This window comes from Castor canadensis, chromosome 6, assembly GCF_047511655.1.
Source record: "Castor canadensis chromosome 6, mCasCan1.hap1v2, whole genome shotgun sequence".
Classification (NCBI taxonomy): Eukaryota; Metazoa; Chordata; class Mammalia; order Rodentia; family Castoridae; genus Castor; species Castor canadensis.
In genome coordinates this window covers 78,102,566-78,129,192 of record NC_133391.1, presented here as the reverse complement: position 1 = coordinate 78,129,192, position 26,627 = coordinate 78,102,566, and the positions used below count along the sequence as shown (strand labels likewise).

The 26,627-nt window shown below is 36.5% G+C and overlaps 1 protein-coding gene across 3 annotated transcripts in view; it reads left to right on the top strand.

Moving 5' to 3' along the window:
* Positions 1-69: 69 nt before the first annotated feature.
* LOC109702590 (protocadherin beta-4-like) overlaps positions 70-26,627 on the top strand; it is a 37,589-nt gene continuing 11,031 nt past the window's right edge. The window contains exon 1 of one of the 3 annotated variants that reach the window (XM_074076829.1): positions 70-964. In XM_074076829.1, coding sequence (XP_073932930.1) covers positions 803-964 — 162 coding nt within the window. In that variant the 5' untranslated portion in view covers positions 70-802. Of the gene's footprint in view, positions 1,166-26,627 lie in introns of all 3 variants that reach the window. The other 2 variants (XM_074076830.1, XM_074076828.1) reach the window with 2 other exon arrangements.

The window sequence follows — 26,627 nt, the reverse complement described above, 5'->3', positions numbered from 1 at the left end:
CAAATATTTGACTTATCTCCACATAATCTAATTGTACCCTTTACTGTACAGGTGTAACCACATAAAAAAGTAAGTCTGTGGTTCATGCCATTTATGAATCAAGTCATTTACAGAATTTATTGTTAATTTTACCATTCATGTTGCTTGCCAACATCTATGTTTTGCATAGTTTGTTAATGTCTTTTGGGGACAATTAAATAATGTACTTCTTGGGCTCACAAAATTACATTGCCCATCAGAGATAAATTGCACAGCTAAAGAGTTATAATGTATTATAGGAAGCTTACATTACTGGACAGAGTGATTCTTAAATATTAGTATGCATAAGAATCACTCAAGGAGAAAGACTGAAGTGTAGACTCTCCTTAACACCACCAGGCAGCTCTATTCAAGATCTCCCGGGAGCCAGATTGACTTAAAAACAAAAAGCACACACCAAAAATAAAACTCCCGAGAAATTTTTTAAAACTGACTCAACTTAAAAGTCCTGGAAAAGGTATTGATCTGAAAACTCCTCATGAAGTTATTCATTTGAACACATAGTGGTGCTGCAGTCTAAGAGAATGAATAAAAGCTCTGCAGATCCAGTGGACTCCATTTCACCAGAACCCAAGTAAAAACACAGAACACATTTACAGCTTCAGCTAAGACAGAAGTATTCCAGAAGGCTGTAGTCGCCAGACAAGTTGTAAGAACGACTTAAAATATCGATAGCAAATACATTTCTGAGGGAGGACGGTGGTGAGCTGGTGATTAGGAGCTGAAAAGGATTTTTCCTCTGGAATCAGACCTAACAACAGAGATGTCGCAAACAAAACAACAGCACAAGAACAGGCAAGTGGCTATCTTCATTATATGGATGCTTTTGTGGGAGGTGGGTTCAGGACTTGTTCAGTATTCCACACTGGAGGATACAGAAAGTGGCACATTTGTGGCCAACTTGACAAAGGACTTGGGACTAAGGGTGGGAGAGCTGGCTTCTCGGAGTGCCAAGGTTGTTTTCAAGAGGAGCAGACAGCGTTTGCAGCTTGATCCACAGACCCAGGATTTGCTGCTCAATGAAAAACTGGACCGGGAGGAGCTGTGCGGCTCCACAGAACCCTGTGTGCTCCCTTTTCAGGTGTTACCGGAAAACCCCTTGCAGTTTTTTCAGGCTGCATTGCGAGTCAGAGATATAAATGACCACTCCCCACAGTTTCCTACTAGATAAATGGTTCTTAAAATACTAGAAACTAATGCATCTGAAAAGGTATTTCCTTTGAAAATGGCGCAGGGTTTAGATGCTGGCAGCAACAGTCTTCAGAGCTACACACTCAGCTCCAACTCTCTCTTCCATGTCCTCACCTGCAAACGCAGTGATGGCAAAAAGCTCCCAGAGCTAGTGCTGGACAAAGCACTGGACCGCGAGGAGCAGCCTCAACTCAGACTAATGCTCACCGCCCTGAGATGGGACCCAGATCAGGGACCACAGAGATTCAGGTAATGGTCTTGGACAGGAATGACAATGCCCCCCGAATTTGCTCAGGAACTCCATGAGGCGCAAGTCACTGAGAACAGTCCCCTGGGCTCCTTTGTGGTTGATGGCTTCTCCCAGCCCTACCTGCAGCTGCCAGATGCCGCGGGGGAGCAGGTGCGGGGCCACACGCTCACCTTGCACCTGGTGGTGGTCTTGGCGCTCTACCTATTGTCTGTGCTGGTGTTTGTGGTGGTGTGGCTGTGCAGGACGAGCAGGGCGGCCTTGCTGTCTGGGTGTGCAGCCCTGGAGGGCACCTAGTGGACGTCAGCGGCAAGGGAACCCTGTACCATAGCTACCAGTATAAGATGTGTCTGAGAGAAGGCTCTGGGATCCGGGAGTACATCGCCCTGAGGCGGATTATCCTCTTAGTCATTCAAGGCCCTTAGAGACTTACTGCAATAGTAGCTCAAGTTTCCTTAGCAGAAGAATCAAAGTTGTTTGCCTCTGCATGTTTCCTTTATAAATCAAAACTTTTAGCTGATATAGCACTGCTTATATCTTGATTTTACTTTCTATGCAATTGTATGTTAATCCATTCATATTTTCCTTTTTCATCTGCTTCATATCTTACTGTATGCAGTCTTGATGTTTCCTTTCCTTTTATTAAGATTTTAATTAGGTTCACTCAATAACTCACTTCAAATTCTATATTTCAAAGCGGTATAGAGTTGCAAATCACTAGTTTTGTAATTTTGTGCTTTGTAATATTTCTTATACAGCTTTGCCATAGTTAATCATGTTTGAGGATATGTAGAATTCATTTTCTTTTAGTTATAGGGGCTTAAGGGTGTACTACTCAAATGAAAGTACAATAATGCATTTAATTGTCACAATATTTAAATATTGTGTATATTCATCTTGGTCACAAATAGACGACAAATATGGGTAAATACAACAAGTTACTCTTAGGTGATTACTCTTTATGGGTACTCAAAGCATATTCATGATGACTGAGAAAAAATTAAACCTAAATCATTTTAAACAACAGAATGTTCTTTCCATTTTGCATGAGATATTTAGCAGGGCCTGTGGTGTGATGACAATATGGTTTGTAAATTTTGAGGAGTAAATATAATGATTTATGGGCCTTTTAAAAAAATCTCAAGAAAGTCTACAGATGTGTGATATCTAAATATTTTACAGTAAAAGTAGTGGCCCATTCAGTCTTACTTTATTGCACCTACTTGTCATGTATGTGGGGACTAGGAAGGAAATATTTTCTTTGCTTCCTGTCTTGGTTCCCTCCTTTAGACTGTAATCTGACCTAGTTTAAGATTATCTGTGGTTTTGCTGGGATGAAAACTGTCCATCCACATCAGTGTTCTACCTCCAACAGTGTGATTCAAAGATGTACAAGGATAAACACAAAGGTCTAAGGAGAGCAATATCATTGTGAAAATGCAAAGCAGCTATAACTAAGAATAAAATTTGGGAGCAATGAAAGCATCAAATCACTGGCTATTTATAATAGAAAAAATTGTTTTTAAGTAACAAAATATTTTGTCTCCAATTAGAGAAATTTATTAGAAAAAGTGAATTTTCTCCTCCTCGTTATTTTCTCATTCAGAGATTAAACTTTGCAGGAATTGAATACTCATGACTAGGAGAGGGAGAGTGAAGTTCTCAAAGAATTTGAAAATTCTTGAGAGAAAAAGAATTTAAGATTGACATGCCATCAATCATACATGAAGTGTAATTGTAATTGTATCATATGTAAATGGTGCTGGAATGGGGGTATAACACAGAGGTAGAGGACTTAAAGGTAGTAAACAAAAGACCCTGGGTTCAATACCCAGCAAGGGAAGAAAGAAAATAATGGGAAAAAGGGGAAAGGGAGTCATTTTATGTAACTGAGTATCAAATGCATGAATCCTTAATAATCAGAGAAAATATTTTCTTTTGCTGTAAGTACCTTATAGAGATGCTCAAATCTAGCTGCTTTTCCCTTTTCATGCTTTGCTGAATTTCCATGAGGATAAGTCAAAAGACAAAGAATTCTGTTAAGACTTTATCTTTATTCAGCTGTCTGAGTCTTCAGTAATGTTGGAGTTGGGGAAACATTCCGTTCTGAAAGTATAGTGAAGAGTCCTTTTGAGCCAAGATGGCATATGATCTTAAACTAAAGTTGGAAGGTTATGTGCTAAGGGGCCATTAGACTTTGAAGACAAAGAACAGATACTATTAGCAATTTAGTTTGTAGGTGAATTTTTATCCATTATTGAGAAAGTGAACAGGATTTAGCTAGAAAAGATAATCTGGACTAAATTCAAAGATGGGAAACTGAGCGCCAATGGCTCATGCTACTGGGGAGGCAAAGATCAGGAGGAACACAGTTCAAATAGTTCAGAAGTCTCTACCTCAAAAATGCCCAACACAAAAAAGGGCTGGTGGAGTGATGCAAGTGTGAGGCCCTGAGTTCAAACCCCAGTACCACAACAAAAGAAGAGGAATAAGAAGAAGGAAGAGGAGAAGGAGGAGAGGAAGGAAGGAAGGAGGGAAGGAAGGAAGGAAGAAAGAGACAGAGAGAGAGAGAAAGAAAGAAAGAAAGAAGGGGGAGGGAGAGGGGGAACAATTGCCTTACTCTTGATTCAAAGTTATTTTTACTCTTGAGCAATCATAAACCATTTACAATTTTATTTTAAGGCAAGGCAACTTCAAAAAACTTTTTTATCTGGATATTTCATTAAGTGTAAGAGAGGATCTATAATAAGTACAGTATTATTATTGTTGCTACATTTTGGAGTTCTACACACTGAAAATCTGGGTCAAGGTAAAACAGATAGCTTTGTATATATAGTAATAATTTTCTAGTAATTTTTCTTCTGAGAGGATTGCTAAATCCATTACTGCAAATTACTTACAAATCGATCTCACTAGTATTTCAATTTTCCAAAAGGAAGAGAAATTAAGAAATTGAAACCCTCCTATACACCAGAATATACTACATGACTTTAATAGGCTCTAAACACCTTGAAAATAGTCTGCAAGTGTATGTGGTTATTTATTGTTAGATTTACAGAACATAGGACAATCCCTCATCATAGTAGCTGCTCAATTTGTTGAATAGATAATTTTAATATATTGATGAATTAATTAAATATCTAAGAACTTATTTATTTGAAACTTACCTACACATTGAATTTCAAAGGAACTATTTGTATTCAGAAAGGGATAAATAATTCTCTTAACTATAGTGAGAATAGTTCCAATGTCCATTTATTTGAGAGTTCTGAATACTCATAGAATTGTAAAATAATATATTAATCTCCAGCTGGATTTCAAACTGAACTTGTTCATATCTTTGATTTTAGTGACGAAGAATAAATTAAATACAAGACTATTCTGTTCATCAGATTAACTTTCTGAATCTATATTTAAATTTCTTTGCCTATGATTGGTGTTCCTGTTGAACTTTGGTTAGTTTTTATGGCATTATATTAAATGAAATTTGCAAAAATTCAAGAACTTGTAAAACATTAGAGTAGCCATTCATCCATTTTCAAAATATAATTCTATATAGTATGTACTCTTATTTTTCTCTATAAACATATCAATTCAGACAGAAATAATTAAAATGTTTTCTTGTGACGTCCCAGTTAGTTTTTAACACTGAAAAGCAAAGATATGAAATGAGTTTTAAATTTTTATGTGGGGTTGTTATAAGACTAAACTAGACCAATTATATATAAAAGTATTAAATATTGATTAAATCTACTGAAGTAATTCACTATACTTTTCATAAGACTTTCTTTGTTCTTAAAATGGTTTTTCCTTGCAAATGATTCTTTTTTAAAAATATAAGTTTTTCCATATATCCCATTACTCTATTCTGGGAGTATCTTTCCTTCTTGTTAGAATTTTTAAAGCTGGAAATCTATTAGTCATATCTCAGAGTTATTTTATGTCAAATACAAATATAGTTAACAAATAGTGTGATTGATCATATATTTCTAAAATTAGCAAGGTGTGGTGGCTGACAGCTTTAATCCCAGCTACTTGGGATGCTGAGATGGGGAGCATTGCTGTTCCAGGCCAGTTCAGAAAAGAAGTCCCAAGACTCTGTCTCAATAAAAAAAAAAGCTGGGTGTGGTATCATGTGCCTATCATTCCAGCTACTGATGGAGGCCTAAAATAGGATAGTGGTTTGGCTAGTGTGGGCAAAATAAACAGAGCAAAAGGTCTGGAGGTGTGGCTGGAGTGGTAGAGGAGACATGCCTTGCAAGCTGGAAGCCCTGAGTTCAAACAAAATTTTTTTAATCTCATTTACTTCTCTTCTTTTGGTATTTAACACTGTTAATAAAACATATTGTGTTAGTCTTCCTCTCAGTCTTTTATCTGTAAATTGTTTTACTTTCTCATATAATTGTATATATTGTTATTTTTAAAAAATATTTTGTTAGCATATATTAATTGAACAAAGTGAAGGGTCCCTCTATTAGTCCTTATCCCCCTACCTTTCAGCCCCTGCCCTTTAAAAATCAGTCTTACCTACTTTAAAAATGGGTTTCATTATGTTCTTTTCCTATGTGTATACTATGTATTTCCATCATTTTCTAAATCCCCCCACACACACTCACACAAGCCCTCTCTTTTCCCCTCCCACCTTCTGCTGGTTTCCTCCTCAAATAGTCTCCCTTTACATTCAGGTCCTTTTTGTTTCTTTAAGTTCTGATTCCCATATTTGAGAGAAAACATGCAGTATTTGTCTTTCCAAGTCTGGTTTATCTCACTTAATACGATAATCTCAAGTTTCATCCATTTTCTTGCAAACCACGTAATTTCATTCTTCTTTATGACTGAATAATACTCCATTATGTATATGTGTATGTGTGTGTATATATATATATATTCATATTATATATATATATATATATATATATATATATATATATATATATTCATCTGTTGATGGGCACCTAAGCTGATTCCATAACTTGGCTGTTGTAAATAGTGTTGCATTAAACATGGATATGCTGGTGTCTCTATTATATGCTTACATTCCTTTGAGTCTATGTCCAAGAGTGGCACAGCAGGATTATATGGTAGTTCTAATTTTAGTTTTTTGAGGAACCTCCCCATTGATTACCAGAACAGCTGGACTAATTTACATTCCTACAGCAGTGTATAAGGGTTCCTTTCTCCTGCATCCTTGCCAGCACTTGTTATTTTCTTGATGCTAACCATTCTGACTGGGGTGACATGGAATCTCAATGTTGTTTTGATTTGTATTTCCGCTGTTGCTAAGGGTGTTGTACATATCTTCATGCATTGCCATTTGTACTTCTTTTGAGAACTGTCTTCAATTAATTTGCTCACTTATTAACTTGATTATTTGTTCTTTGGGTATTTAATTTTTTGAGCTCTTTATATATTCTGGATATTAATTCCTTATCAAATTAATAGCTAGCAAAGATTTTTCTCTCATTCTGTCTCTTTGCTCAGATAATTATTTCTTTTGATGTTCAGAAGCTTTTTAATTTGATGCAATTCCATTTGTCAATCCTTGCCATTGTTTTACTGAGCTATTGGAGTCCTATTCGGAGAGTGGTTGCTTAGTTGCCAGTGTCTATATCTTGAAGTGTTTTCCCTGTTTTTCTCTAGTAGTTTCAAAGTTTCAGGTCTCCTTTTTAAATTCAGTTTTGTAAGAAATAGGGATCTGGTTTCAGTCTTCTATATGTGGATATCTAATTTTCCCAGCACCATTTGTTGAAGAGACTGTCTTTTCTCCAATGTGTATTTTTAGTGTCTTTGTCAAGAGTCAGATTACTGTAGCTGCATGGGTTTATATCTGGGTCCTCTGTTCTGTTCTATTTGGTCTACATTGGTATTTCTGCCAATATGAATGTGTTTCTTATTACTATGTCTCTGTAGCATAAATCAGTTTGAAATCAGGTATTGTGGTACCTCCAGTATTGCTCATTTTGCTCAGGAATTTTTCTGCTATTCAGGACCTTTTGCACTTTCATATGAATTTTAGGATTGATTTTTCTATTTCTGTGAAGAATGTCATTAGGGAAGTGTTGGGTATAACATTGAAACTGTTAATCATTTTGGTAATATCGCAATTTTCACAATGCTAACTCTTCTGATCCATGAACTTGAGAGGTCTTTCAACTTGTAGTGCCTTCTTCAGTGTTTTATAGTTTCCATCATAGAGGCCTTTCACTTCCTTAGATAAGTTTATTTCTAGGCATTTTATTTTTAAAGGCTATTGTGAATAGGATAGTTTTTCTAATTTCTTTCTCAGCATGTTTATTATTGGTATATAGAAAATCTACTGGTTTTTATATGTTGTATCCTATTATTTTGCTGAAATGTTTATCAAATTTTCTAGTGCAGTCTTTATGGTTTTTGAGTATAGGATCATACCATCTGAAAATAAGGATAATTTGACTTTTTCCTTTCTATTTGCTTGTCTTATCTATTGTTCTAAGCATATAATCATTATATTAAATAAGTGGAGAGAATGGAAACCTTTGTCTCATTCCTGATTTAGAGGAAATGCTTACATATTTTCCTTATTTAGTACAATGTTGACAATAGGCTTATTATATATAGCCTTCATTATGTTGAAGTATGTCCCTTCTATTTCTAGTTTCTTCAGTGCTTTTATGATGAAGAGATGCTGAATTTTACCAAATTTTTTCTCTGCATCTATTCAGATGGCCATGTGATTTTTGTCCCTGATTCCATTTATGTGCTGCATTATGTTTATCAGTTTGAGTATGTTGAACCATCCTTGCATCCATGGAATGAAATCAATTTTGATGATGGTGAATGATCTATTTAAGGTGTTATTGAATTCAGTTTGCAAATACTTTATTGAGAATTTTTGCGTCTATGTTTATTGAGAAAATTAGTGCATGGTTTTCTTTTTTATGTTTTGTGTCCTTTTCTGGTTTTGGTGTCAGGGTAATACTGGCTTCCCAGAATAAGTTTATTAGCATTACTTCCTTTCTATTTTCTTTTTCATTTTTCTTTTATTATTCATATGTGCATACAAGGCTTGGGTCCCCTGTCCCCACCCCCTCCCTTACCACCCACTCCGCCCCCTCCCTCTCCCCCCTTCCCCCTCAATACCCAGCAGAAACTATTTTGCCCTTATTTCTAATTTTGTTGTAGAGAGAGTATAAGCAATAATAGGAAGGAACAAGGGTTTTTGCTGGTTGAGATAAGGATAGCTATACAGGGCATTGACTCACATTGATTTCCTGTGCGTGGGTGTTACCTTCTAGGTTAATTCTTTTTGTTTTTTGTTTTTTTTTTTAATTTTTCTTTTATTATTCATATGTGCATACAAGGCTTGGTTCATTTCTCCCCCCTGCCCCCGCCCCCTCCCTTACCACCCACTCCGCCCCCTCCCGCTCCCCCCACTCAATACCCAGCAGAAACTATTTTGCCCTTATCTCTAATTTTGTTGTAGAGAGAGTATAAGCAATAATAGGAAGGAACAAGGGGTTTTGCTGGTTGAGATAAGGATAGCTATACAGGGCATTGACTCACATTGATTTCCTGTGCGTGGGTGTTACCTTCTAGGTTAATTCTTTTTGATCTAACCTTTTCTCTAGTACCTGTTCCCCTTTTCCTATTGGCCTCAGTTGCTTTTAAGGTATCTGCTTTAATTTCTCTGCATTAAGGGCAAATGCTAGCTAGTTTTTTAGGTGTCTTACCTATCCTCACCCCTTCCTTGTGTGCTCTCGCTTTTATCATGTGCTCATAGTCCAATCCCCTTGTTGTGTTTGCCCTTGATCTAATGTCCACATATGAGGGAGAACATACGATTTTTGGTCTTTTGGGCCAGGCTAACCTCACTCAGAATGATGTTCTCCAGTTCCATCCATTTACCAGCGAATGATAACATTTCGTTCTTCTTCATGGCTGCATAAAATTCCATTGTGTATAGATACCACATTTTCTTAATCCATTCGTCAGTGGTGGGGCATCTTGGCTGTTTCCATAACTTGGCTATTGTGAATAGTGCTGCAATAAACATGAATGTGCAGGTGCCTCTGGAGTAACAGTCTTTTGGGTATATCCCCAAGAGTGGTATTGCTGGATCAAATGGTAGATCAATGTCCAGCTTTTTAAGTAGCCTCCAAATTTTTTTCCAGAGTGGTTGTACTAGTCTACATTCCCACCAACAATGTAAGAGGGTTCCTTTTTCCCCACATCCTCGCCAACACCTGTTGTTGGTGGTGTTGCTGATGATGGCTATTCTAACAGGGGTGAGGTGGAATCTTAGTGTGGTTTTAATTTGCATTTCCTTTATTGCTAGAGATCGTGAGCATTTTTTCATGTGTTTTCATTCAAACGTGGCCATTTGAATTTCTTCTTTTGAGAAAGTTCTGTTTAGTTCACTTGCCCATTTCTTTATTGGTTCATTAGTTTTGGGAGAATTTAGTTTTTTAAGTTCCCTGTATATTCTGGTTATCAGTCCTTTGTCTGATGTATAGTTGGCAAATATTTTCTCCCACTCTGTGGGTGTTCTCTTCAGTTTAGAGACCATTTCTTTTGATGAACAGAAGCTTTTTAGTTTTATGAGGTCCCATTTATCTATGCTGTCTCTTAGTTGCTGTGCTGCTGGGGTTTCATTACCTATACCTACTAACTCTAGAGTATTTCCTACTTTTTCTTGTATCAACTTAAGAGTTTGGGGTCTGATATTAAGATTCTTGATCCATTTTGAGTTAATCTTGGTATAGGGTGATTTACATGGATCTAGTTTCAGTTTTTTGCAGACTGCTGACCAGTTTTCCCAGCAGTTTTTGTTGAAGAGGCTGCTATTTCTCCATTGTATATTTTTAGCTCCTTTGTCAAAGATAAGTTGCTTATAGTTGTGTGGCTTCATATCTGGGTCCTCTATTCTGTTCCACTGGTCTTCATGTCTGTTTTTGTGCCAGTACCATGCTGTTTTTATTGTTATTGCTTTGTAATATAGTTTGAAGTCAGGTATTGTGATACCTCCTGCATTGTTCTTTTGACTGAGTATTGCCTTGGCTATTCGTGGCCTCTTGTGTTTCCATATAAATTTAACAGTAGATTTTTCAATCTCTTTAATGAATGTCATTGGAATTTTGATGGGAATTGCATTAAACATGTAGATTACTTTTGGGAGTATCGACATTTTTACTATGTTGATTCTACCAATCCATGAGCATGGGAGATCTCTCCACTTTCTATAGTCTTCCTCAATCTCTTTCTTCAGAAGTGTATAGTTTTCCTTGTAGAGGTCTTTCACATCTTTTGTTAGGTTTACACCTAGGTATTTGCTTGTTTTTTGAGGCTATTGTAAATGGAATTGTTTTCATACATTCTTTTTCCATTTGCTCATTGTTAGTGTATAGAAATGCTAATGATTTTTCTATGTTGATTTTATATCCTGCTACCTTGCTCTAGCTATTGATGATGTCTACAAGCTTCTGAGTAGAGTTTTTTGGGTCTTTAATGTATAGGATCATGTCGTCTGCAAATAGGGATATTTTGACAGTTTCTTTACCTATTTGTATTCCTTTTATTCCTTCTTCTTGCCTAATTGCTCTGGCTAGGAATTCCAGTACAATGTTGAATAGGAGTGGAGATAGTGGGCATCCTTGTCTGGTTCCTGATTTTAGAGGGAATGGTTTCAGTTTTTCTCCGTTAAGTATAATGCTGGCTGTAGGTTTGTCATATATAGCTTTTATAATGTTGAGGAACTTTCCTTCTATTCCTAGTTTTCTTAGAGCTTTTATCATGAAATGATGTTGGATCTTATCAAAGGCTTTTTCTGCATCTATTGAGATGATCAAGTGGTTTTTGTCTTTGCTTCTGTTAATGTGGTTTATTACGTTTATTGATTTTCGTATGTTGAACCACCCCTGCATCCCTGGGATGAAGCCTACTTGGTCGTGGTGAATAATGTTTTTGATGTGTTGCTGAATTCAGTTTGCCATTATTTTGTTGAGGATTTTTGCATCAATGTTCATTAAGGAGATTGGCCTATAGTTCTCCTTTTTGGAGGTGTCTTTGCCTGGTTTTGGGATAAGTGTAATAGTGGCTTCATAAAATGTGTTTGGCAGTTTTCCTTCCCTTTCTATTTCATGGAACAGTTTAAGGAGGGTTAGTATCAGTTCTTCTTTAAAGGTCTGATAGAATTCATCAGAGAATCCATCAGGTCCTGGACTTTTCTTTTTTGGGAGACTCTTGATTGTGCTTCAGTTTCATTTTGTGTTATAGGTCTATTCAGGTGATTAATTTCCTCTTGGTTCAGTTTTGGATGATCATATGTATCTAGAAATCTGTCCATTTCTTTTAGATTTTCAAATTTATTTGAATATATGTTCTCAAAGTAGTCTCTGATGATTTCCTGGACTTCCATGGTGTTTGTTGTTATCTCCCCTTTTGCATTCCTAATTCTACTAATTTGGGTTTTTTCTCTCCTCATTTTAGTCAGGTTTGCCAGGGGTCTATTGATCTTGTTTATTTTTTCAAAGAACCAACTTTTTGTTTCATTAATTCCTTGTATGGTTTTTTTGGTTTCTATTTCGTTGATTTCAGCTCTTATTTTTATTATTTCTCTCCTATTTGTTTTGGGATTTGCTTGTTCTTATTTTTCTAGGAGTTTGAGATGTATCATTAGGTCATTGATTTGGGATCTTTCAATCTTTTTAATATATGCACTCATGGCTATAAACTTTCCTCTCAAGACTGCCTTAGCTGTGTCCCATAGGTTCCAGTAGGTTGTGTTTTCATTTTCATTGACTTCCAGGAACTTTTTAATTTCCTCTTTTATTGCATCGATGATCCATTCTTCATTAAGTAATGAGTTATTTAGTTTCCAGCTGTTTGCATGTTTTTTGTCTTTGCTTTTGTTGTTGAGTTCTACTTTTACTGCATTGTGGTCAGATAGTATGCACGGTATTATTTCTATTTTCTTATATTTGCTGAGCTTGCTTTGTGCCCTAGGATATGATCTATTTTGAAGAAGGTTCCATGGGCTGCTGAGAAGAATGTATATTGTGTAGAGGTTGGATGAAATGTTCTGTAGACATCTACTAGGTCCACTTGATCTATTGCATATTTTAGATCTTGGATTTCTTTATTGATTTTTTGTTTGGATGACCTATCTATTGATGATAATGGGGTGTTAAAGTCTCCCACAACCACTGTGTTGGCGTTTATATATGCTTTTAGGTCTTTCAGGGTATGTTTGATGAAATTGGGTGTGTTGACATTGGGTGCATACAGATTGATGATTATTATTTCCTTTTGGTCTATTTCCCCTTTTATTAGTATGGAATGTCCTTCTTTATCTCGTTTGATCAATAGGTTTGAAGTCTACTTTGTCAGAGATAAGTGTTGCTACTCCTGCCTGTTTTCAGGGGCCATTGGCTTGGTAAATCTTCTTCCAGCTTTTCATCCTAAGCATATGCTTATTTCTGTCAGTGAGATGGGTCTCCCATAAGCAACAAATTGTTGGATCTTCTTTTTTAATCCATTTTGTCAAACGGTGTCTTTTGATGGGTGAATTAAGTCCATTAACATTAAGCGTTAGTACTGATAGGTATGTGGTGATTCCTGCCATTTAGTTGCCTTAGTTGTTTGAAGGTTTGATTGTGTATACCTAACTTGATGTTACTCTCTACTGTCTTGCTTTTTCTTATCCTGTGGTTTGGTGCTGCCTGCCTTTTCATGGTTAAGTTGGGTGTCACTTTCTGTGTGCAGGATCCCTTGCAGAATCTTTTGTAATGGTGGCTTTGTGGTCACATATTGTTTTAGTTTCTGCTTATCATGGAAGACTTTTATTGCTCCATCTATTTTGAATGATAGCTTTGCTGGGTAGAGTATCCTGGGGTTGAAGTTATTTTCATTCAGTGCCCAGAAGATCTCACCCCACGCTCTTCTTGCTTTTAATGTTTCTGTTGAGAAGTCTGCTGTGATTTTGATGGGTTTACCTTTGTATGTTACTTGTTTTTTCTCTCTTACAGCCTTCAATATTCTTTCCTTAGTTTCTGAACTTGTTGTTTTAATGATGATATGTCGTGGAGTAGTTCTATTTTGATCTGGTCTGTTTGGTGTCCTGGAGGCCTCTTGCATTTGTATGGGAATATCTTTCTCTAGATTCGGGAAATTTTCCATTATTATTTTGTTGAATATATTACGCATTCCCTTCACTTGCACCTCTTCTCCTTCTTCGATGCCCATGATTCTCAAGTTTGGTCTTTTGATGGAGTCAGTGAGTTCTTGCATTTTCTTTTCACAGGTCTTGAGTTGTTTAATTAATAGTTCTTCGGTTTTTCCTTTAATTACCATTTCATCTTCAAGTTCTGAGATTCTGTCTTCTGTTTGTTCTATTCTGCTGGATTGGCCTTCCGTTTTGTTTTGCAGTTCTGTTTCGTTCTTTTTTCTGATGTTTTCCATATCCTGGCAGTTTTCCTCTTTAATGTTGTCTATTTTTGTCCTGAGTTCATTTATCCGTTTATTCATTGTGTTCTCTCTTTCACTTTGGTGTTTATACAGTGCTTCTATGGTTTCCTTTATTTCTTCTTTTGCTTTTTCAAATTCTCTATTTTTATTGTCTTGGAATTTCTTGAGTGTCTCCTGTACATTTTGGTTGACCCTATCCAGTATCATCTCTATAAAATTCTCATTGAGTACTTGTAGTATGTCTTCTTTTAAATTATTCTTGTGGGCTTCATTGGGTGCTTTGGCGTAGTTTATCTTCATTTTGTTGGAGTCTGGATCTGAGTTTCTGTTCTCTTCATTCCCCTCTGGTTCCTGTACTAATTTTTTACTGTGGGGAAACTGGTTTCCCTGTTTTTTCTGTCTTCCCGTCATTGTCCTTGGTGTTGTTACTGTCCCTGTACTGTGTGCAATTAAGTATTTTCTAGCTTGTAATAATAACAATGGTAATATTTAGAATGGAAGGGTGAGCTGAGATGGAAAGCAAGAAGTTAAAGAAAAGGGGAAAACAAATCTACAGACAAGAGGGAGAAAGCAGAACAAGGTATCAGACAAGAGAGTTTCAAAGGTATAAACAGGGAGTGTTAGTGTACTAATCGACAGTAAGCTGAACAGACATTAGAGAGACAGAGAGAAGATTGAAAATCAAAGATAAAAAAATAAAAAAATAAGTAAATGAAAGTAATATCTCTATATAAAAATGAATTAAAATAAAATGGAAAATAGAAAATTAAAACAAAAAAACAAAAGAAACAAAAAAAAAAAAACCAAAAAACTTCCAAGTTTATATGCAATGCAATTTCAGTCTTAATAATTTGGGTGTCCGTCTCAATCTCCAGTCCTGGAGTTGGTGCCTCAGATGTTGTTCTGTAGTTGTCTCATCAAAGGGGATGCATAAAGTAGAACAAAACTACACACTCACACACACACACACACACACAGACACACACACACACAAAAGCCCCACCAAGTGTCCCAAGTTCAAATGCAATACAGTTTCAGTAAGTTTTTCGGCTTGCAGGTGTAATTCGGTTGTTCTCTCATCAAAGGTAGGGAGAAAAAGAAAAAAAAAGCGTCTGGAGACAGTTCTGAGAATGGTATCTGCAACTGTGGCTTGCCTACCTGCTGCTCTCAGCCTGTAGCTGCCTACGTTATTTATGCAGATCTCTGGGGTGAGCTAGCACTCACCTGGTCCCACAGGCTTTGTTTGCTCAGAGTTCTCCTGTGCTGGAGCCTCTGCTACAGGCTTTCCCCTTTCCAAGCACTGGGAAAGGTGACACTGCCCCCGCGTTGTCAGGCCTGCGTGTTTATTTACAGTTCATGTGGGAGGTGGGTCTTCCCCCCTCTCCTCTGAAGTTTTCCTCCCACTGCCACTTTCAGAAGCTTTCCTGCTCCTGCTTACTGGGCGGTGCTGCTGCTCCTGCCGGCCGCCATGTTTATTTACAGTTCATGTGGGAGGAGGGTCTTCCCTTCTCTCCTGTGGAGTTTTCCTCCCTCCTCCACTCTCACAAGTTTTCCCACTCCTGATTGCTGGGTGCGCGCCCCGCTCCCGCCAGAGCCTCTCTGGCCCGCCCGGCTTGTTTATTTACAGTTCCGGGAAGGGTTCCCTTCCCCCAATCTTCAGCGCTCAGGGCGCCCCACCCTCTTTCCAGTGTGTCTTAACTGTTCTTATTGCTTATTACTCAGTTTCTCTTTTTTTCCCGGGTGGAGGTCAGTCTGTCCAGGGGGCTATGCTGCTCTGGCCCAGGCTTGTCTGTGGGGGTACTGCAGTACCGCAAAGCTTACCTGGTCTGCGTCTTCCCAAGCCGTATGGGCGCCAGCCACTGGTGGCCCCGGGGGCCCTCCACGTTTCTCCGTTTAACGTGAAGTGGGGATTCTCTGCACCGGCTGGAGATGTGGAGGGGTCAAAGTTATGCCTTTTCTCAGTGATTATGCCTGCAAAGTGTGTCTCCAGCGTCTCTCCAAGATTTCACTATAGGAGGGTCGCTTTCTGCTTCCTACCTCTAGCCGCCATCTTGGAATCCTTCCCTTCCTTTCTATTTTATGAACTACTTGGAGGAGCATTGGTGTTAATTCTCTTTAAAGGTCTGATAGAATTCAGAAATGAATGCATCAGACCTGGTCTTTTCTTTTGGGGAGACTCTATTACTGCTTCAATTTCATTGCTTGTTATAGATTGTCTAAATTGTTTATATCCTCTTGGTTCAATTTTGGTAGGTCATATGTGTCTGGAAATTTATCCATTTCTTCTAAGTTTTTCAAATTACTTAAATACAAGTTTTGAAAAGGTTCCCTGACTATCCTCTGAATTTTCATGGTATCTGTTGTGACATCTGCTCTTTCATTTCTAATTATATTAATTTGGATCTTTTATGTCTTTTGGTTAGTTTCCCTAAGGGTTTGTCAGTTATATTTCTCTCTCAAAAACCAAACTCTGTCTCATAGATTCTTTGTATTATTCTCTTAGTTTCCATTTCATTAATTTTTACCCTATGAATAGCATTTTTTTCCATCTACTTCTTTGGGAATTGGTTTGATCTTGTTTTTCTAATAGCTTGAGTTTTATTACATTATTTATTTGAGATCTCTCTGATTTTTAATGAAAGCACTCATAACTCTAAACTTTCCTCTTAGCACAGCCTTTACCATGACCCAAAGGTCCTGGTAAGTTGTGTTTTCATTTTGATTTGATTATAGGAAGTTTTCAATTTCTCCCTTTATTTCTTTGATGACCCACTGACCATCCCAGTGTGTATCGTATAATCTCGTGTTTGTATACTTTTTTAAAGTTTCTAATGCTCTTGAATGTTTAATTTTATTCCATTATGATCTGATAAGGTACATGAAACTATTTCAATTTTCTTGTATTTGTTAAGACTTGCCCATGACCTAAAATGTGATCTGTTTTGGAGAAAGCTCCATGGGCTGCTGAGAAGAATGCATATTCAGCTATTTGATGGAATATTCTATAGATATCTGTTAAGTGCATTTGCTCTATTGTGCACATTAACTCTGAAGTTTCTTTGTTGATCTTTTTGGTCTGGATGATCTATTTATTATTAAGAATGGGCTATTGAATTCATCCACTGTTATTATATATGGACCTATCTGTCCCTTTATATTCATTCATTAGTGCTTGTTTTATGATATTGGGGTACAATACAATTTGGTACTATATATTTGCAATCTTTATATCTTCTTGGTAGATAGTTCCCTTTAATAATGCATACTGACATTCTTTATCTCTTTTCACTAATTTTAGCTTGAAGCTTACTTTGTCAGATAAGTGTAGATACTTCTACTTAGTTATGGTGTCCAAAACATAGCATATCATTTTCTACCCTTTCACCTTCAGTCTTTATGTGTCTTCACCAGTGTCTCTTGCAGAAAGCAATAGTTGGTCCTTGTTTTTTAATATGACTAGCCAATCTACATCCTTTAATTGGAGAGTTCAGACCATTTATGTTTAGATTTATTATTAGAGGTATTTGCTGGTTCTGATAATATTGTTTATTCTTTTCCTGATTGATTCAAGTACCAGTTGATCTTTTCTTATTCTCCTTAGGAGTTTGTTGGTGTACTTAGTTGAACATGATTGATTCATTCCTTCTGTTTATCTATTCCTGTCCTGAAATTTACTTTCCTTAACTCTCATATATGTGACTGTCTTTATTCCTCATTTGTGTATAGGATTCTTTTAAGTATCATTGCAGTGCTGGCTCAGCAGTCATTAATTGCTATACTTTGTGCTTATCTTTTAGGGTCTTTATTTCTCCACTTATTTTAAAGGATAACTTTGCTGTATATGATAATTTTGGTTGCCAGTTCGTTAAGAGCCTCAAAAACATCATTCTGTGCTTTCCTCGCATTTAGGGTTTCTGATGAGAGAGGTCTTAGATAATTCTAATAGGTTTGCCTTTACTTACTTAGTAAGTTGGTGTTTTTCTTTTGCAACTTTCAATATTCTTTTTTAAATCTGTAGTTTTAGCATTTTGAGTACAATGTGGTATGAAGAGTTTCTTTTCTGGCAATGTCTATTTGAGGTTCTTTATGATTCCTGTATGTATATATTCATATCTTTCCCTGGATTTGGGGAATTTTCTGCTATAATTTTACTAAATAGTTTTTTTTTCAGGACTGGGATTTGAACTCAAGGTCTTGAGCTACTCCACCAGCTCTTTTTTGTGATGGATTTTTTTGAGATATGGTCTTGCAAACCATTTGCCCAGGCTGACTTCAAACCACAATCCTGATCTCTGCCTCCTGAGTGATTAGGATTACAGGCATTAGCCACTGACACCCCGCCCTGAATAGGTATTCTATGCCTTTAGTTTGTATCTCAGCTCCTTCTTCTACCCCCAAAATTCTTAAATTTGGTCTCTTGATCATATCCCTGAGTTCTTGAAAGTTATGATTACACTTGTTTTCTTTTAATTTCTAGCTGAATGTATTATTTCCTCAACATTGTCTTCCCTTTCTTCTGCTCAGTATATTCTACTGGAGATGCTTTCCACTGATTTTTTAAAATTTGATTTATTGAGTTTTTCTTTTCCAACATTTCCGCTTTTTTTTCCAGAGTCTCAATATCTTTACTAAATTTGCCACGTAAGTTGGTTCCTCATCAGGTGTTGAATTGACTTCCTTACTTTACTCAGCTGTTTGTCTGAATCCTCATTGAGGTCACTGATCATTTTTAAGGTAGACTTTTGAATTCTTTGTCTATCATTTCAGACATTTTAGTATCTTTGGATTTGGTTATTGTGGAGTTATGAGCTTTTGGAGGAGTTAAACTGACTTGATTTTTCATATTTCTTATGTTCCTAGATTACGATTTGCACATATATTGGAATGGATATCTCTTCCAATTTTATTTGACTGATTCCTTAGTGAGCAGTCTTCGCTTGAGGGCTCAGTCTTCAGTAAAAGAGGAGAAAACAAACCACCATTTAGCACTCTTTTGTGTATTGGGAGCCACTGCTGTAAACAGCTTTGAATCCTGTGGGCCAGGCATGTTTCCACTTCTTTCACAGGCCTCCCCAGGGGCAGCAAATATCCAAGCCTAGTGGGGGAAATCAGAGCACTGAGTTCTGCACTGGTCAGGGAGAAATGATGGACTCAGATACTCTGCCTGCTGGTCTCAGCACTTTCAGACCCTACACAGCATTTCACCACCTTATGAAAGGAAGGAAGCTGGGGAAATTGAGTGATACATGGGACTTAGGCTCAGAGTTCTTGGCAGCAAGCCCCACCCAGCCAGAAGGTGGCTGCTGGAGGCTGAGCAATTGGCCAACCACAGCTCAGAGCTCTGTTTCTGCAGTTATTGTCAGGCAATAAGGCTCACTCCTCAACAGAGTGAGGGGCCACTGAACAATACACCCTTCTCCAGTTTCACACTGCTTACAGTTTTCAGTGTGTCCACATCAGCCACTCCCCTCCCCACAACTACTTATGGCTGTATCCCATCCAGGTACCATGGTGGGATGTCCCCCAGGCTTTCTGAGCCACGATTGTTCCGTGTTGTTAGGTCCCCAGAATATCTCACTCTCAAACAATAGGCCCCTTCTCAAGATGGTGCCTGGCTATAGCACTCCAATATATTGGAAGAAACAAAATGTCTTTCCAGTGCTAGCCTGCCACACAGGAGGAGTCGCTGTCATACTAAATCCCCACACTGGGTTTAATGTTTGTGGGAAATGTGGGCTTATCTTGTGACTAGATCTGACAGTTTGTTGTTACCAGGACTCTCTGGCTTACCTTGTGGTTGTGGTTTCAGCTTTCTCTCCCCCTTGGAGAGCTGGAGTTGGAGCCATGGACTGTTTCCTACTTTTCTCTGCATCACTTGTCTTTCTCTGTGCTTTTCAGCTGTCATATCACCTTTTTCTTGATTCCTGGTGCTCTTTCTCTCTTGTTCTCTTTAGAATATAATCTCTCCTTTGTTATCCTGACTCTTTCATTAACAAAGTCACATGGATGAAGCACCTAATCTATCATATTGCCCTACCTCTAGATTTTTTTATTCTTGATAGTCTGCTATTATCTAGTCCCCGTCCTGACATTCACTTGATTTGCTGCACTTTTCATTTGAGTAACTATCATTTTCTTTTCAAATTTTCCATTTGGAATATTTTCACAACTTATACTTATCTCAAAATTACTATTTCCTATGTGTTTGAGTAAATTAAACATCTTTTACTTTTAAGTTCTTTCCATGTTGTTCTGAAACTCTATTTCTTATGGAGAAGAAATATTTCTCTCAATTATTGAGTCTATTTTTCATGGTGTTGTTCTTCATATGCTTGGTGGGTTTTTTATTGACTGTCTTCTATTGGAGGTTTTTTCACACTAATACTGGTTTTGATAGCTTGAGATAGGGATGAAAGAGAATAGGGTCCTAACACAGTTTCTTTCCTGGCTTCTACAAAATCAAACTTTAATTGAGAAACTTGCCTGAACTTTGATACACATGTAGTTCTTCCCTAAAAGATATATTTGAGGTGGATCAAGATTCCTTTGGGGGCTACTGCTCTTCATTTACTCTATGTGGAAGAGAATGTCTCATGCATTGTAGGATCCACAGTGAAAGAATTTTTGACCTGGGCATCAATAGTGCCAAAAGTAGAGATTGCATATGGACTTTTTCCACTTCTCCCATGGGACCTACACATCAACCTTCTTTTAGTGTCCAAAGGAACCTATATACATTGATGTCACTAGTCTTGTGGATTTTTGAAGACTGTGAGCTGTAAAAGTGTTTGGAGATGAACAGCCATGTTCTGCTGCATAGGGTGGCCTTGGAATAGACAAACAATAGCTAGATGACAAAGAAAATTCACTGCAAAGCAATTCTGTGTTGTGCACTGAGATGACCAGGTAGAACAATGTAGTAACTTGGATGGTAACTTGAACTAGAACTCACGACTATTTTATCTTTGACTTGAGATCTCAAAGCCCTGGATGTTTAACACATGGAAGTATGGAACCTGGAAGTATGGAACATGGAACACTGATCTAGACTCCTAAATGACAATCACAGCTGTTTTTAAAATTACTGCAAGCCACCTCTATTTGCCATGACCATCCTACCCCTAGTATAGAACTTTTTCCAGCCTCTCTCTTTCTTTTTTGCAAAGAAAGGTACTCAATCCAACAGGATCCCCATTCTCTTGGTCACTGATTGGACTCAACCTTCCTGTTTCAGTTCTCTCTGCTCCTGTTCAGATGTAGAGGATGAATAGAGAAACTTCAGTGGACAAATTGCTCATAAGAAGGCCTCTTTCTATGTATTTTGGGAATATGGACATTACTGGGACTTGGTTTGAGATATATTAGTGTGAGAAATTTCTAAGTAGAATATCAGGAATGAATATGTTCAAAGGTGGCAAAAGAAAAGTGATTCATCACACTTGAAGGATTATCAACAAATTTAACAAACAGTTAAAAGAGATTATCAATCAAGAATTCTATATCCACCAAACTGAAGGAGAAATTAAGACATTACCTAAATAAACAAAAACTAGTAAAATCTACTGTCAGCAAACTTGACCTACAAAAAATACTAAACATAGTAATGTGGGGTAAAATAAACTGATATTAAAGAGTAACTTTAATCTACCAGAATAAGTAGATGTGTATGCATAGAAGTTAGTATAAATTTATTTTTCTTGGTATTATTTTGTTTAAAAAACAACTACTTAAAGCAATGCTTATGAATTTATGTTCATGGGTATATAATGTATAAGAATGTCACTCATATAATAATACAGCATGAATGAAGAGGAAACAGAGTATGTAGAATTAAAGCCCTATGTACCTTTGAAAATAACTTGTACTAATCATCATAGGATTCATAAGTTAAGATGTTACTTTTAATAAGTAGGGAAAACACTAAGAAAATAACCCTCCAAAGGAAAAAGAAATGGCAAGACCATGATGGGACTTAGCTAAATATATGTTTAATACAAAAAAGACAATAATAGAGAAGGGACAAGACATAAGACATGTAAAGCAAAGCAAAATGGTAGACATAAATCTCTTATAAGTAATTCTATTGAATGTGAATGGATGATAAACTCCAATTTAAAAAGCAGGAATTGACAGAATGGATTTGTAAAAATGATCCCATAATATGCTGTCTACAAAAGTCATACTTTACATTCAATGATACAAATATGTTGAAAGTTAAAGGATGAAAAAAGATATACCATGTAAATAGTTACCAAAAGAGATCTAGGAAATGGCTACATTAATAGTAGACAAAATACATCATGCAATGAATTTTAAATATTACTAAAGTTATATATAGAGAGATTTTAAATAATAAAGGGCCAACCTATTAGGAAGATATAACAATTAAAAATATATATGCACCTAGCAATAGAGCCCCAAAAACAATTGGAGCAAAACCTGCCACAAATAAGAAGACAATTCCATAATGATAGCTGAAAAGTTTAAAACCACCACTCACAATAATGGGTAGAATGACTAAATAGAATATCACCAGGAAAAAAGATACATGAGTAATATTTCAAATCAGCTGTGCTTAACAGAACACTCTACCCAACAGAAGTATCCACATTCTTTTCACATGCATATGGAACATTTTCCAATACAGGCAACATGTTAGATAATAAAATAAATCTCAATAAATTTTAAAAGATGAAAGTCATACAAAGAATGTTCTCCAACTACAATAGAATGAAATTAAAAAGCATAGGCAGTAAGAAAGTGTACAAATCAGTGGAAATTAATTAACATATTTCTAAATGCTGGTAAGTCAAAGAAAAATCACAATAGGCATTATAAAAATACTCTAAAATGAATGAAAATGAAAACACAATATACAAAAACCTTTGGCATGGAATAATGGTGTGCTTTAGAAGAAAAAATAGTGTTGAAAATATCTATATTTTAAAAAGAAAGATCTCAAATCAAAACCTCAAAATTCCCCATTAAGAAACTAAAAACCAAAGGAGAACATACTAAACGCAAAATAAACAAAAGAAAATTTGAAGATTAGAGTAGAAATAAATGAGAAAGACAATGTAAAAATAACAATATGACGATCAGCTGAAACAAAAGTTGATGAGCCAAAGGGATCAACAAATTTGGCTAGACTAACCTAGAAAAAACAGAGGACTCAAATTATCAAAATAAGAACTAATAGAGGGGAAATTATAACCAACCTTACAGGTTTGAAAAAGGTGGTTATAAGAGAATACTGTGAATAATTTAAGCCAACAAATTGGAAAACATAGATAAAATTTTAAAAAATCTTAAAAACACACAAAACTAGGAAAATTAGAAAATCTTAGACTTGTAACAAGACATTAAGTTGGTAAGCAACAAGTTTCCAGGAAAAAAAAGCCCAGGATCAGATGACTTCATTAATGAATTCTACCAACCATTTAAAGAAGAATTAACACCAATACTTGACAAACTAATTCAAAAACTAGAGGATCAGGGACCACTACTCAACTCATTATATGTGGCTCATACTACCTTGATGACAAAACCAGACAAATACAATGCAAAGAAACAAAACCATATAGCAATTTCCCTTATGAGTTTAGTGTAGGGCTGGGAGAAAAGGTTCTTGGTAGAGCATTTGCAAGCATGAGGGCCTGGGTTTAAGAATCGCACCATATACATGCACAAAAATCGAACACTTATGTCACTAATTTATTGCTCTTTCAAAAATTAATGTTTAATCTCCCTCTGCTGTCCTCCTTACAGTTAAGAACAGAACCATCATCAATCATCATGAAGTTTAACAAACACTCTTAATCTTTAACAAATTAGACTATAAAGAGCTTTAAAGTGTTCATTTAGTATTTTGTACTATAGTAGTACTTGGATTCAAATTTCTTTTAAAAGACTTTTTCTTTCAGTGATGTTTAAAGTTCTTATGTCTATATTGCCAAGGAATAAAAGCAACTGCTTAATCTCCTGAATATTATTTTCTCTCTTTCTATATATAATGTCTGCGGTACTGGGATTCAACATCTCAGGACCTTTCACTTGCTAAGCAGACGCTCTAACACTTAGCCCAGTTTACCGCCCCTTTTTGCTTAAGTTATTTTTCAGTTGGGTCTCATGTTCTTTGCCGTGGACTGGTCTCAGACTGAAATCCTCCTACCTCTGACCTCCAGCATAGCTGGAATCACATTTGGGCCCAGCTAACTGAATGAGATGGTGGTCTTGCTAACTTTTTGCTTGGGCTGGTGCCGAACCGCCATCCTCCCAATCTCACCTTCTTAGTATCTGGGGGTTACATGTGTGAATCTCTGCACTCAGAATCTCTTTGCATGTTTAAATTTTAAAAAAACTTTAAATGTCATGCTTCAGGTCTGGCAACCAATTATATAAACTGTAATAAGAATCATTCAGAATGGATAATATATTTTATTTTACCTGACTGGGATGGAACAGTTTTTAGGTGATCATTCTTTATATCACTAACTCCTTCTGATGCAGGTACAATATGTAGATTTTTTCCTAATAAGGCTCACAGTTTCAGAATTTAATCCATGGTATAATATGCTAGGCCATCCTAAGTCACCCTTCTTGATTACATTAAACCCATCACTTGAACCTAATACCATTAAAAAAAGACATATATGTGTGTAGATCTGAAGCCCATTGTGTAACAGTTCATATCCTGAATCTGCCATTTCACATGGTGTATGACTTTGAGAAGGTTATTTCAACTTTCTGTGCCTGAATTTCTTTACATATAAAATGTATTAATAAATGTGCCAACCTCATAGAGTTGTTTGGGAGATAAAATGAGTTAATGCAAAATGCTTAGAACAATACCTGCATATACTGGCATATGATGTTACTTTTTATTTAGATTTCACTTGATTTTTATTGCAAAAGGAACTGGAAAGACTTGTTCTTAGCACTCTTTCTTTGAAAATAGATATAGGAATAAGAAAACAAAACATAATTTGAACTGAATTCTTGAGCTTGAGTCTAACTAAAACCTGGCTACTATATTAGGAAAAGTTTTCTCTGCTTCCAGGAGATTTGTTTTCCATTTATGTCAAAAATATTCTCTTTTATTCTGTTTGGGATATGTTTTCTAGCTTTCATTTAGTTTAATCTTCATGCCCTGTTATTAACTTGAAGTGGAATAGAAAGTTCTAAATGTTATTAATGTCATTGCCACAGTCATTATAATAATTTATTAATAGAAATAGAATCAAAGTAAATTAACTAACTAGTGCTTAGCATTTATTATATTTTCATGTCTCTGAATTCTGTATCCAGTTACAGGCAGATAAATGGTACTCCATCCACATACCAACTATAACCATTAAACTGAATAACTGTGTCTCCATGTACTAATGCTTTCTTCCTGTGTCTTAGTAATCTTAACAGCCATACACCGTGATGAAATCTGGATATTTTATACAAGTCTCTCTCATTTGCCTTACATGGCTAGACAAGCCCTAAAGCAACCCTTGATTACAGAGTAAAATGTTTACAATCAGTGCTTCTGTGTTCCCCAAAATCAGCTGGTCAAGGAATATATCAGCAATACAATAGGTAAATGTGGTATTGGACACACTCATTACAGACTATACCTGACATCTATCTAACTAAATAAATATGGCTTAATGCCATTATCTTAAAATTCAATTATTTTTCCTTACTTGATTTTTCTTGATATTATCTTGGTAACAGCCAAGGAGTCTTGTCGTTTTTAAACCTCAGTATCCTTATATGTAAAATTCCCATTCCTCTCCAATTTTATGTCTGTTGTTCTAATATTTTTGCCTTATTTCTAGATTTAATGTGATTTTGCACAGTAAATGACATAAAACAAAACAAGATACCTCTTTATTCAGCTGTACTCCTATTTTCACTGAAGTATAGTAAAATAGAACCTAAATTTTTCCATCACCATAAGTCCTTACATTCTTTGAAATAAAAGATATAATTTATTATGATAAATGCAGACATTTGTAAGAACTCATCTCTCCTCGTTGGATTATGCAAAGGGGAAATGGACTTCTTGAAGTTCCACAGATAAATGTGTCTGGAGACTGATCTGCCCTCTTTCTTTTGTAAGGGATGGGAATCCTATTCCCTTGAGAGACAGAAAGCCAGCCGAGAAGGTAATTGCCAAAGCAGAGTTTATTTAACTGGCTAGCCAGGATCGAGCTCCAGTATGGACACACAGGTCCAGTCAGGAAAGCTCGACCCCCAGTCTTCTTAGGGGAAAGCTTATATAGTCCATTTCCAGCCATTACAATGAAAAACCCGCACATTTCTTAACCAATGATTTTGTAACATCCCCCCCTCATTTCAGCCTATTGAGCAACAGAACAGTAACAAGCATACTTCGTTTATCTGCATTGGGCAGGCAGGCAGAACACATCCTGCACATAGCTCACATCCTGCACGTTTCCCCTGCAATCGTGTCTGAGTCATGTCCTGCTGCTTTGTTCATCTTATCTATACCAAAGATGGGAGGGGGTTATAGTTTTGTCTGTCATAACAGAGTTTAGTCCCTCTCATTCCCCCCTTTTCTTGGACCTAAAATGAGGAATCATCCTTGAGGGGATGAAGAGCTTGATACTGTTGGCGGAGGACCAAAAGTTGGATGGTGTTAAGTCGACCTTTGACAAAAGCCATAAGTCGGTTTAGAATCCAGGGCCCTGCGGTG